General features: G+C 43.0%; 1 protein-coding gene across 5 annotated transcripts in view; it reads left to right on the top strand.

Annotated features, from left to right (window-relative positions):
* DNM3 (dynamin 3) overlaps positions 1-13,874 on the top strand; it is a 187,962-nt gene that overhangs the window by 166,874 nt on the left and 7,214 nt on the right. For all 5 annotated transcript variants that reach the window (XM_074876866.1, XM_074876865.1, XM_074876864.1 and 2 more), the window contains 2 exons: positions 609-835; positions 1,388-1,624. In XM_074876866.1, the coding sequence (XP_074732967.1) occupies positions 609-835; positions 1,388-1,624 (464 nt within the window). The remainder of the gene's footprint in view (positions 1-608; positions 836-1,387; positions 1,625-13,874) is intronic.

Here is a 13,874-nt window from a genome sequence, read left to right as displayed (position 1 = left end):
TAGCCATTTAGAATTGGACCAAAATGCCAGCTCACTCCTGGGAGCTGTTGGGAAGCCTGTTTGAAATGAACTGTAAACATAGGTGTCACCTTAGAGCTGTAGATCAGTGCTAACTCCAGCCGTGTCCAGTGTTTCAAAGGCAGACCAAAAAAAAGGCCACAGAGCATTGTGGAGTGACTGCACAAAACCATCTTATCTTCACATGTGAATCGTTGTCTCAGAATGTGGCTTCGTAATTGAACTAAGCCCATCTACGTGCAGGCAGCTGCTAAAAGGTCCAGTCCATCCTTTTCCAGCTGCTCTACCCAGCTGCACATGCCAGCCTTTCCTTGGGCCACAGCTAGACCTCACGCTGCTGCACCATCAGCTCAATCAGAGTTCGGCATTTTTTAGTCCTTGATCTGACCTAATGAAAACTGCATGACCAGTAGAATTGATGTAAGGTAGCAGGAGAAAGCAATTAAATTGAGATATGTCTGTCTCCTGGTTCCATGGATCTCACACCATATTTATTCAGTGTTATATTTTCAATAGGGTGGGGGGTTTTTTGTTTATTTGTTTGGTGGTTTGTTGTTTGTTTGGTTGGTTTTTTTTGTCTGATGAAATAGGTAAAAGAATTTATCAACGCAGAGCTCCTGGCTCACTTGTATTCTTCTGAGGACCAAAACACTCTAATGGAGGAGTCGGCTGAACAGGCGCAGAGGCGAGATGAAATGCTCCGCATGTACCAAGCCCTAAAGGAAGCCCTAGCAATCATTGGTGATATTAGCACCAGCACTGTCTCAACCCCTGCACCCCCTCCTGTAGATGACTCTTGGCTTCAGCAGGCCCGCAGGTAACGATCCTCAAATCTGTATGGCAATGAAATTTGTAAGGGAAATCAAAACAATTTTCTACGTATACATATTCTAAGGGTATGTATGTGAACACCAGATGGGATATTTGCCTTGTAGAGTACCATCCAGTGGATTTATAGCTTGTCTGATGCTTCAGATAGCAGCTGCTTCTGTCACCTCGATTGTGCATTCACAAGGCCTCTTATAGCAAACTGTTATAATAATTCAGCATCTCAGGCTCCACGTCCTAGAAAATCCACTTAACAGAACATTATTAGAACTGTAATATTAAAATCCCTTACATTTACCTCTTTGCGTGTATGTTTATTTCCGACTATGGTAAGTCTGTGGGAAGGGTAAGTGTGAGACTTAAATATATGTGATGCTCTGACACTGACAGCAAAGGAAAATGCCAAGAAAAAATAATTGTCATAGGCATAAAAAATGGTTTAATTTCTGTTTAAAAATAATAAAATGCAATAATTTTTTAAAAAAAACAAACTCCCATGCCCAACCTTACTGAACTTCTTAAATCTCTGATATTTCATTAGATCACCTCCTCCAAGCCCCTCAACTCAGAGAAGGCCTACATTAAACAATCCCCCAACCAGACCTTTATCTGGCCGAGGACCTGCTCCTGCAATCCCATCTCCAGGCCCTCAGTCAGGGGCTCCCCCGGTCCCGTTCCGCCCAGGACCACTGCCTCCATTTCCAAGTGGTGGTGAAGCCCTTGGAGGACCTCCCCAGGTTCCCTCTCGGCCAACCCGGGCTCCTCCCAGCGTCCCAAGGTAAGACGTCTAATCTTCCTGGTGTTGGGGCATGGTTCTCTCCCTCTAGCATAACAGACAGATTCTGCACTGTGTCGGAAAGTTGAGCACCATTGTTGAGTAAGTCTTGTAACAAAGCAAAATTGGGCATTCCTTGCAGAGAGTCAAAGGCGTTTTGAGGAGCCAGTTTTTAGCACAAATATGACTTTTTGGAAAGATAGGAAGTTTTTTCATGAAGAAAAAAATTCCAGTCAGTTTGAAGACACTATATTTTCTTACACTCAGAGCCCCTGTTCTGGTTGTGTTGTACCCACATAGGGGTTCACAGAGGGAGAAGTCATCTACCCCTCCACTAGAAGAGGGTCAGGGGTGCAACTCCTCACTTCTACCATTTGGAGTCCTCACCTGAGGAAATAATGGCTCTTCTGGGAGAGAGCAGGAACAATCCTTGCAGAAGCAGTGGAACAAACTGATAGGAGTCTGATTTTTATTTCACAAGGCAAGTAATTTACAGCCACTTGAAAACAATTCATAGTTGTCTAACAGTGTAGGTCATATGGTACAAAACAATTAGTTAAGGAACATGATTTTCATGACCACATTGTTTCCTTTCCTTCCCAGGGCTTTGCATTTATCAGTACTTTTTAAAGTAACTTTGCATATTTTATAATTTTGTGTGGCATTAACTGCTTTTTTATATAAGTTATATGAATAAAATGTCCTTAGTATTTATTTTCACAATGACATAATACAGGTAATCACTCATATATGTATATATGAAAGTTTCTGATTCCAAGGGCTTCAGTAACTTCCTAAATTATGACAGGCGTGGGCAGATTAGGCAATGTTGGAACAAAGAGGTTTCTCCATTTTTAATAAATTAACTGTTACATTAAAATTAGTCACAGTTAGCAAAAAAATGCCAGTTAAATAGAAACAAAAAGAAAATATGCACATTTTCAATTTTAGAAATGGTAATTGCGAAGAGAATCTTTGGAGAAGAATTTTCTTTTAAATATGTGAGATCTGTTGTAGTTGTCAGTAACTTAAATTTGAGCTGTTTCTAACATAATTACCCCTATAATATGAAGAATAAATAAATGAGGTATATCAAAGGAATTAAGTATTTTTACATATTTGCTGTGAAATGGCATTGTTGCATCAGTGCCCGACCCTGAAATGCACTCTTTCATCTTAGTGGATGTCCCACAGCTCGCAGTAGGACCACTGGGGAGAAACCTAGAATTGCCTTTCTGGGTACTAAACTTTGCGCTGAAAGGGAAGAAGTCCAAGCAGCATCCCCTCACTGGGAGAGCCAGGAACTGAGCTGAAGGGCACTGGCCCCAGTGTTTTCCCTGTGCCGTCAGAGGATAAATCATGTTCTAGATACAGCAGTGAGGTCCGGCGTTTTGTCAGTTGTACTACTGGAGAGAACCATAGCTCCCTGGCATCTCTCACCTTGCCTTGCCAACGAGCATGTCTCCTTTGTCCTGCCTGGCTGTGATTTTGCATGAACATTGCTTTCCTGAGGTGGCTTGCCAAGAGCATGTCTGATGATAATCTTTTTGATGCTAAAGTGATAGGTGGGATAGAGACCAGAAAGGAATTTTCTAGTGCACTAAAGACACTCGGGTAAGCAGCCTGTGAACAACTCAATTCACGACTGCCACTGGTGGCATGCAAAGCAGTGGCTGATAAAGGAGGTCAGTGTTTTTAAAATGCTGTAGCTGGATATATAATTGAATGTACAACTGCCTGACATTTTTGTGGAAAAAATATCTGCAATACACATCTTCTGGACTGGATCCTAGATGTCTTTTATAGAGCTATGAAAGCCTCAGACATAAAAAAAATCTCAGCTGCTTAAGAATGAAGGAAGGGTTTGCCATTGTGTTGAAACTTCAGGTTTCTCCTGCTGACTAAACTCTGAGAGAGGAAATCCCAGGGAAGGGGCTGCAGGGGAAATCACCTGAGGGGGACAGTGTGGCCGGCTCCTGGGCCTATTAAACTTTTCTTTTGAGCCCTGGAATTTCTGCTACGCTTGGTCTGGTTTTAATAACAGCCTTTGCAGGATCATAGGAAATTGACTCAGAAAATGGGTCTGAGATATTAAAAGGGAAAAAAAAATAAAATAGTTTTGAGGAAGAGTTCTTGTGGAAACTTGAGCTTTCTCTGTGACTTATTTTTGAACTGGGGCTCTGTTCTGACTGCTCTACCACCATTTTCTGCAATGATTCCTTGAAGTGTCAGGATCTCTCCTATCTAGGGAAATAGATTAGCTTCCTGAGAAGAAAGTTGTACTTTTAAAAGTCCTTCTAGCTTTCCAAAGGAGATTTTTGTTGCAGCCCCCGCCACTGTCAAATGGAGTTGAAAATCCTGGTATGCTGCAGAAATACAACCTTTCTATTTTCTCCTGTTTTGCCTTAAGATAAAAAGACTGTTTCAGGGGTAAGACTTGGACCATCCTTTTCCAATGAGCAGCTGAGCACACGTTTGCTTTGGAGAATTGGCCACCTTATAGTGAGATACAAGCCTTGCCTTTAAAAAAATCCTTTTTCTCCTCAACTTTATTAGCATTTAATAAAAGGAATTGAACAGAAATGGTGAGCTCTCAGCATTTTCTCACTGTTCCTCACTTACTGTACAGGGAAAGGAAAAGGGTTAGGGGAGCAGGAAATAATTTTCTTCCTTGCTTCGCTCCGATTCTAAAGCTGTTTTGGGTTATGTGCTCTGAATATTTCTGTAAGGAAACAGAAACTATTTGCATGATACATGCCTCTTTTAATTAATCCCACTTGAGGTGGGTGGATCTCTCCCAGCAAAGCCTGTGAGTAAAGGCCCCTGGCTTTAAGGGCTTGATGCCAAAGCATATATGATTTGTGAAATATTCCCCACTGCCAGAATTTAGATTATTCCCCTTCTCTCTTAAAAGGCTACAGTAGTATTTTAAAAGAAAATGCAGCTGTGTGCTTGCTTTGGTAAGATGGCTTTAAGCAGGCATTAGAAGCCACTTTAGCTTACCATAATGTGTGTGTGCCTGCCTGTTTGGAAAGCCCGATCTTGACCAATTTTAGTTCTACTGTGGATGCTTTGATTTATGGCTTTTAAATGTCCTGAATGGGAATCTCAGCTTTGCCACAAGGAAAACAATTGGATTGGAAATGGTTTTCTCCTGGCAGCAGAGCACATGGTGTTAGTGAGGGTGGGAGGGTGCTCCCCTTTTCTCTCTGTGTCCTGGTCTGCAGTGCTACTGTGGATTCATGAAGGCTTTCCCAGCGAAGTACTGGAGATCATTACTCACTTTGCCATTAAAACATACGTGCCCCTGTGTGATGTGGAACCCTGGGGCCAGGTTAAACAGGGGTCTTGAAGGGCTGGACACAGCTGCTCAAGCAGGCAAGGACTTAAATGCACTCAAGCACATCTGTGTCACCCTCGGGCGTGCTGGTGCTCAGTCCTTGGGGGCTGAGGGTGGTCTTTACATGTGAGACAAGCAGCAGGGAGAGAATTCATGTTATACTCTTCATGAACAGTCCCATACTTTCCTTACCACCTCTTTCAGCTGTCTCTGTACAATCTGCTTCAACCCACAGCCAGCCAGCATGGAAGAGGTGATGGCTGCTATGCAGCTACGTTTTATTATGCCACTGAGGCTAATTACATGACCTGTTATGTTTGTAACTAATCTATGTTGTAAGCCATTATTACGTATTTCTGCCAACCCGACACAAAAAAGTACTTATACTTGACAGTAATTACAGTTAGAAAATTCCAGACAAAGCCAGAAGCACTGCAGAAAGCATCACTGCCTGGCGCTTCCTGGTCCGCAGGCTCTGTACTCAGCTCTTTGATTGCCAGATATCAACCATTAAGTAAGTTTTCTGTAATGGATTTTTATGGATTAGAGTTCTTTGGAAAGTTTTAATGTAATGTCTAACCCTGTGCATTGAATGCTGAGGGGATCCCTTGCAAAAATTGCACGTGAGCTTCTGATTAAAATCTGTCATAGTGCATAGGCTTATAAGGCCAGAAGAGTTCTCCTGCCTTAGCCTGGGAGTCTTCTCTCTTCTGAAAGTTTGACCTTGCAGCCTTAAAAGCTTACTGTATTTTTAATGGAATAGAAATAATAATCAAGTAGCCATTGCTTCAAACTCTTCTGGCAGGATGAATAAGTGCCCACCTCAAAACATTTGCATGCTGAGTTCGATGATCTCAATCCGAACACCCAGGTAGAGGAGCACAGCTCCATCCAACAGTAGCATCCATTTGTCCTCTCTGAATCGATCTTCAGTGAAGGTTATATTCAAAAAGTATAATCAGCAGTGAGGAGTGTTTCATGCAAGCAAAGACACAAGAGTGTTATTTGGAGGGATTTCAAAATCCTGATGAATTTAAGGGGGGAAAGGAAGCCAAAGAATAACTAATTTAGGTCTGCATATATATACAGCTGGATGATGCAAAGCCAGAGTCCATCACGGGAGGGGATATTGCTCTTCCGTAGTCAGTATGTTTCCAACTCTGCCTGTCCAAGGACTGCAAAATCGCAAGACTTATGAGAATATCAGTTATTCTTTCTGTGATTTCTGCCCTGGGGGAAGACACCCCTGTGTAATTTGTTACCAGTCTAATTTACATTTTTGTTGAAATGCACACCCAGTAATGTGCTTCTTTTGCTGCTGGCTGCTCGAAGCAAGAGAGTCCATTTATTTTTCCTTATCTCCTAGAAAGGAGCTCTTTCACTTCCTCCACTGGCTCCTTTATCGCTATTTTGTTTTCCCTTTTTTCTGCCCTTCCCTTGCTGTCCCTTTCTTGACCATCCTGTTTGCTTCCTCTTTCACCTTCTCCCTTCACTTGGTTTCCTGCCCAGTACATTTGTCTCCCTTCTCCACATATTCCCTCCTTTCTTTCTTACAGTCTTGTCTTGGTTTCTTTCCAACTTATTCCTTCCCTGGCACCTTCGTAAATCTGTCTCCTGCTCTTGCATTTCTCTCGTCTTTTAAAGTTTTACAGACAGTTTTCAAACCATAAAACGCAATATCTGGCAATCTTTCTTAACAGCAGCCTGGTGTCAGTGGTTGAGACAACCATTAGAAACACTACTTAGGGTAGCCATTCTACCACGTGCAAAACCAGTTGAGGAATATTGGTCATCTTACCTGGGGTCATCTTGCAACTTCAGTCCTAACAGAAGCAATGAAAGAAGTAGCATTCTGAATGAGGATAAATATTGGAGGGATTGGCCAGAAAGCAGGTCACAGCAGGTTTTAAAAATATGTAAAGTATCACAATACAACAACTCTTGTGGTTTTATTGTAATTCTGGAATACTGATCTTATGAGAAATTTGGAACGGCATTTGCACAGAACTGATTCTTCAGCTGCCTGAACTGTAATACCATGGGGGATAAAGGAGGGTCTCCACTTCTGCTCTGGGAGCTTCACTGATTGCTGCCGGTAAAAGGATGGCTTTCTTCTAGACTAGCAATAGGATTTTGTTCACTGCCTTCCTTCATATACCTCTCCTCTAGGCAACTATCCTGAAGATCAAGTAAAACAACATTCGTAGGAGGTCAGACATTGCAGCCTAGGTGCTATACCTGCTGCCACTGAGTCTAACTCTCGTCAGCATCTCCTTTCATCAAACCAGAGGCAGGCTCATATCTTCAGTGGTCTAGGAATTTTCTGATGGGCAATACACTATGACAGTTGAACAAATGTATCTGAAGAGTCACTTGTTCTACGTGGAGTTTAGGTTTGATCTTATTTGTTGTATCTCAGGTAGTTTTGATCATCTTTAGTATTGTTCTTGACCTACCAGCTCCTGCCTTGTTCAACAAAAAATTGTTTTTAAAACAAAGTGAACTGGGAGAGATACATTTGATTGGGACTGGTGCAAGTTACTTTCAAAGTTCAGCAAAGGATCAGGCTGGGAAATGGCTCTGCACTACTCTTAGTATAGACCAGTCCCATGTGATGGGGAAGGGTGAGTAAAAGTGATGAAAGATAAAGGAAGCAGAAAAAGAAGGAACCTGAAAAGAGTTGAAAGAAGTGATTCTGGAATAAAGATGACGATATGAGTGCAGTCCTCAAACACAGTAGAAGCCTGCTTTGGGGGTGTCAGCTGGTGAACTGAATGAGTAAGTAATTTATTCTGTTAGGTATTTTCAGCAAAAGCTTCTTTTTTTTTTCTTCCCTAGCCTTTTCTCTCTCAAGATACTGTTAGTAGAAGGAAGTGGTTTTTATTTTTAGCATCTCTCAACTTGAAAAAGGAAAGTAGAGTCAAACAATAGCAAATGTTGTTTGACGGAAACACAGGAACCTGAAGATGTGTTTTGTCCCCGGTAATTATTTAATCTCATAGCAGAGTAGTTTAATGACAGTTGCCCTGAAGGCTATGCAGAATTAGAGCAAGGGTGTTTAGCAGGAAATTTCTTGCCTTGTCTGAAAGAGTGGGCAGAATTTGAGTGCACTTCTAGCCTTCCTTATGCTAGAAGAGAAAACATATGACAGTAAATAGAGAGAAAGCAGTGATGATTTGAACTTCCTGAACCTGCAGGCATCTTGAGAGGCTCTCCTTGAAACTCTCCTGTCCCCTGCAAGCTGTATTGGATCATTAGTGAATGAGGGCACGCAATGGCTACATCAGGAACCGTGACACTGATAATCACATTAGTTGTCATCATGGACAAGAAGAGGTGCAACTCCAGCTGGAAGTGACAACCAGGATGTTTGCTCCCTTTCTTGCACCAAGGAAAGCAAAGAGGAAAGAGGCAAAAAGGCAGAGGAAGGTGAAAGATGAGTAGGAAGGAAGCACAGAGCAGGCAGAAGTAGATGTGGTGTTCAAAGAACAGGGTACATGATTCACACTGATGCTGAACAGTACGGCTAAACACAGACCAGCACACAAGACTCGAGCTACTATGCAAAGAATAGATATTCCTCCTGCTGGTTTTGTGGCCCTTCATGTTCTGTGGACAGAGGAAGGTAGAGCAGCATTCATTCACTCAGCACTCCTAACTCTCTTCTTCCATGGGCAGTTTTGATCCTCTTGACCATCCTGACCTAAGGTTTCTGAAAGGTTGGGATAGTTGTCCACTAATGTGTTGCATGCTTGCTTACTTGGCATGTTGCCCGCTGAAGGACAAACAAGAACACACAGTTTGTTAAGAATAATAGTCTTTCTTGGTCGCTCCATTGAATTAATTTTTTTGTTTATTCAAGCTAAGTTTTCCATATGACACATTAATTCCCTGAAATGACTAATTCGAAAAGGCAACACCCGCATAAACATACAACCATATTTGTATGTGTGTGTGATAGATGTTAATTTAAGATGGTCATATGGAAAATGTAGCTTGAGTTGCAAACAGTAAATTAATCTAGTGGAGCATCATATTTTGGACCTCTTTGCCTCTGAAGGATCTGTATGAAGTTAGTGGAACCTCGGTAACCCTAATGCTTTGTAACAGTGTTAGCATTTGAATTAATGGAGATGTGTATCACTGCAGTGTAGTGGTGGCTAGTGGAAGGACACATTCTTCCCATTCACTCTTACTTTTTTTGTTTCTTCCACTTAAATAGGTACTAGATAAAACAGCATAATCTAATAACTTTAACTTGCTTACACTTCACCAGAATTCTTCCACTGACAGGGTATTGTGCAGCTGGGTCATCTGAAATCGTGAGGTTCAGCTGTATGTGTAGCTGTGCAAGTATCTGGTGCTATAGTCGCATTTGTGGAGCCTGATACATACGTGTCCAGCTGGAGAGCTACTTCAGAACTGGTACACATCCTCAAACACTGTGCTGTGCATCTCAGAGCTTCTGTTCCTGACTTGCCCACTGATAGTAATCTTGTGGGCATGCTTACCAGAGACATTTCACGTTTGACAAAATGACATTTTTCAGTACAGAAACAAATCTGAGAAATTTTCACTCTCTTGGACCCCATTATGTTGGGGTTAGGGACCATCTCAGACAGGTATTCCCCAACTACTTTTTCCTTGCATCACCACTGAGTGCTGTTTCTCATTTCCTCCATAATCATCTCTTCCTGATTTTTTTCCGTGATTCCTGCTTTACTCCTCTTAATGCCATCACCCTTTTTCTGCTTTTCCCACTTTCTTACAACCTGTGTCAATAGTATCAAGTGCCTTTCCACCTCTTGGTTTCCCACTTCCAATCAAGATCCTTTCTCCTGAGCTGATGTTCAGAAGACTCTGCAGTAGCCATGCTGCATCTGCTGTAGGCCAGAAAAAGTATGCATAGACTGTAGACTTAACTAATCAGGCCTACAAACCATGTCTTGCCTCTATTCTTCAACCATGATGGCTACAGTAGTTTCACTTCTGGTTTGGATTTTCTTCCAAATCTAGAGGCTGACGTAGGTCAAGAGGTACCATATAAAAGTTAGACAGGTTGGTATAAGAACTGGGAAAAGTAGAGGGTAAGCTGTGTGGGTCTGTCAGGCTCTTACTGCAACAGAGAAAACCATATAAAAAGAAAATCAGTCAAGGTATTAGAACTGTCCCAAGAAAAGCAAATTACTTAGTCTCTCTAAATAATCACCCAAATGAGAAATGATGTTTATTCCTCACCTGACGTAAGTCACTCTTTTATCCTCTTATTTATGTGTATGCCTCACATCCAGATTTGCATTGTCACCTAAAATAAAATTTGCCTGCAGTCAGACTTAAGGCCACTTAGAGATTTTGTCTGAACATTTTCTCATTAAATTCTGCAATGACAAGGTCACATATCAGGGTACTCCAAGAGGGCTGCATTATAGGGAAGCCAAGATTATGGAAAAGGGAGAGAATAACGTATTTTTGTTTACAATTTCAGATCTATAGGATGTATTGTAAAATCTAGTTATGTGCACGCCTTCTGCAAGTGTTCTCTGGTGGTCACAAGCAAACAAGAATGTAAAATATAAGTGGAAATGAAAGCCTTTTATTTAGAAGTATGTTAGCTGTGCTCTGAGAAGAGGAGCCATCTTCTTCAAGTGGGGCCTCCCATGGTAATTACAGCCATGCTTTACTAAAAGCATATTTTGTGGACGCTGTGTGGGGAGCGATAGCACTTCTCAAAAGGCAAATGCTTGAAGAGCTCCCATATGTTTCTGATCGAATTTAAGTCTAGACTTGCTTTATTTAGTTTCTTTTGCTCTGCATTTGCCTAGCTAATGCTTTTAGGAGTTCTTTTAAAACTGGAAAAATGGGGTGTGCTGCTTAGGTTAAAAATAAATGTAAAACTTTTCCTTTTTTAAAAAGTTTTTGCATGGGGGTAAGAGTTACCCTCCGTTCAAAACCCCACTGAGCTCTTCAAAGGAGGAGTCTCTGCAGCAACATCAGGGAGTTATTAAATACATACTTAGTCCACAATTTTCATTGGTAAATTCTTTATGTCCGCTTAATATGTGCTAGTTAGAAGAACTGATTCTTTCTGCAGACTCGTTTACTCAACCCTGGGGACCTATGATCCCCTGCCCCTTTAGCACTAACTTTTACAAACACTGTTTCCTTTTTTTTTGGGTGTTTTTTTTTTTTTTAGTTTTTTTTTTTTTAAAAAAAAAAAACCACACACCAACAGGCTGAGCAGCCCATTAAAGGGGCCAGGCAACGGGACTCAGCCCCAAAACTCAAAAACCCAGCTGAAATGTTGGAGACAATAACCAAATTGGAATTACCGCAGCAGTGACATTTTTATAAGAAGGAGCTTTCTATGAACCGGGAGCCGCCTTTCGGGGCCTGGGAACAGCTCAGCCTTGCAAACGCACCCCTGGGCTGGCGGAGTCTGTCCGATAACGGAGAGAAAACGCGGTCTACGCCGTCTCTACCGCTATCATCTGTTGGCCTCAGACTAAACATTTAATTGGGCTTAGTCACATATTTAGTCACTGACATGGCAGCTAGTGGGGAGCCGGGACCTGGGGGAGGTTGTTTTTCTCTGGTTTTCCCTCGCTCCTGTCCATGGGCAGGCTGGAGCTCCCCCTGCTGCTCTGCTCTCCGGGTTACTGCTCGGCATTTCTCCACTTTTGGAGGGTCTGGCAACGCTCATTTATGTAAGCGATGGTGCCGAAATCACGCCAGGCTTCCCGCAGACCTTCGTTTGTTGGAGGTGCCCAGAACAGAGAGGAAGGTGGGACTACATTGGCAAGGAGCAGCGTGGCGCTGGGCTGCTGGCTCGGTTGTCTCAAGGTGGTGGTTTGGGTGCCCAGGCTCCTGCACCCCTCCATCCCGGGGGGCACTCGCACTCCCAGCCACCGCTCAGGGCGTAGAGGATGGGGAGAGGCAAGAGGCATGCAGGTTGGCCTCTTCTCCTGTCTTTGGGGTTGAGATTCCTGTTAGAGGGGGGAAAAAAAGGTTTGAGTCCTACTCCCAGTGTAAAAACAGTCACATAATGACTTGTCACCTCGACAGAGAAATCTAGTGACAGGCAACTTCTGGGCTTGTCTTTTCCTTCAGTTTAACTTGAGTTTTGGTTCATGCCAGTTGATACTGTGTGCTGGTGGCTAACAAAGGTGAGGTCTCTTCCCCGAGCTGAACCCCTGCGCTGTGCTCTGCCCAGGGACTTGGGAGCACGGCCCCTTTCTTGCATTACTGGCACAGGGAACCGGAGATGGCCCAGGAGACTGTCAGCAGCAGGACTGGAGGTGAATGGTGCTTTTACAGGCCTTTTCCCAAATATCTTCCCCTCCTCTGGAAGGCACCTCTGGTCTCCAGTTGGAGGTTCCACTCCCCTATTCATGGTGTGCTGGGCGAAGGAGCTGGAAGGAAGCCCAGTGCAACTGCAGAGGAGCCAGGCAGCACCCTTAAGGGGCAGCGGAGAGGGGCTGGAGCTAAGGAGAGGTCTGCCCATTCCTCCTGTACATCCCTGCCCGTACCCATTGGGAAGACACACACAAGTGTACATATGCAGAGCATCCCAGATCCATGCATCTCCAGCGGGAGGTATTCGTAGTGTGAGGCGGTGGGGGAGAGCCTGGGCTGTGCAGGGTCCCCTGGCTGAGCAGCCCTGCCTGTCGAGCAGTGCCCCAGGGAGAACAAGGCTCTGCCCGCTGCGTGGGGCAGGGGGAGAGGCTGCAGCGTGGCACTGCACCTCAGGCTCCTTGGTGGAGAGGGCCCCTCAGGGCTATCGGCTTCTTGAAGTGGTACTCTGGAATAGAAACAAGATCCTTCTGGAGGACTTTCTGTTCAGGTCTGGACTGGGCTTGAATGAAAATCCAAAATAATGGCCAGAGTGCAATAACAACTCTGGTTCAAGGAGGAAATGGGGCTCAGACCTGATTTTGGTTCAGGTTTGGTTTGACTGATTATATCCAGGAAATCCTCCCACTGAGCTCTCCAGTTTCTGATCTTGCTGGGCTAAATAGCAATTTGACTAAATTACATTATTTGAATCTAGTGTGCTGCATTCAACCTGGTTTTAAAATGCATGCTTGGGCTTGTATCTTTTACATTTGATATGAAGACAGCTGTATGCATTTTCCCTTGTTTGTAAATTGTATACACATGATACGATGTTTTCAGTAAGCGCTAAACAATGCAATGTGAGGCATTTCAACAAAGGAATAATTTAATGCAACCCAGCAGAAATGCAGAGCCTTAGAAGTGGTTCTTTATGAAACTACAAATTTTGGAAATGAGTCCAGAAGACCTACACTGGAGCAACACAAGAAACAATAGTTAACACAGTAACATTTTTTCTGTAAGAAAAATACACCATGAAGAAATTATATTTTGCCTATTTTTTTAGCTTGTTGATTTACTTGAATGCTTCGGTTGGCATATTTTGTATTTGTTGCATGTTAGAGATTAAAATTCTAATTTCTTCACCAAAAGAGAATATTGTCGTACAAGATGCCCTTTGAGCCAAGCAAGACTTTTTTTGTCAAGTGTAAATTTGTCTCATATATTATGTTCCAGTTCAAAGAAGATTAACACAGTTACATTCTTTTCATCTTCTATTTAGCTTTAACAGAATGAGACATGTTTCCTTTGTAATCTTCTTCAGAGACAGGAACTGTTCCTACTTTCACAGGTGGAGGACAGCATTAGAGAGGGCTGTACAATTTGTCTTGGCCATTAATGAAGTCTGCTGAAGCTGGATGGGAACTGAAGAGTCCCCAGCTCCCCACATTGTTCAGATCCTGCGTTCATGCCTCTCTTAGAGCAGCTATGCACTCTCATGGTGATCTGGGCTGGTTTAAGGAATAAAGAGAGAGCTGGTACTTCCTGTTAAAGAAAATGGGGAGCAAAGATACCATGTAA

The sequence above is a fragment of the Strix uralensis genome, chromosome 8, assembly GCF_047716275.1.
Source record: "Strix uralensis isolate ZFMK-TIS-50842 chromosome 8, bStrUra1, whole genome shotgun sequence".
NCBI lineage: Eukaryota > Metazoa > Chordata > Aves > Strigiformes > Strigidae > Strix > Strix uralensis.
This window is presented reverse-complemented; position numbering and strand designations above follow the sequence as displayed.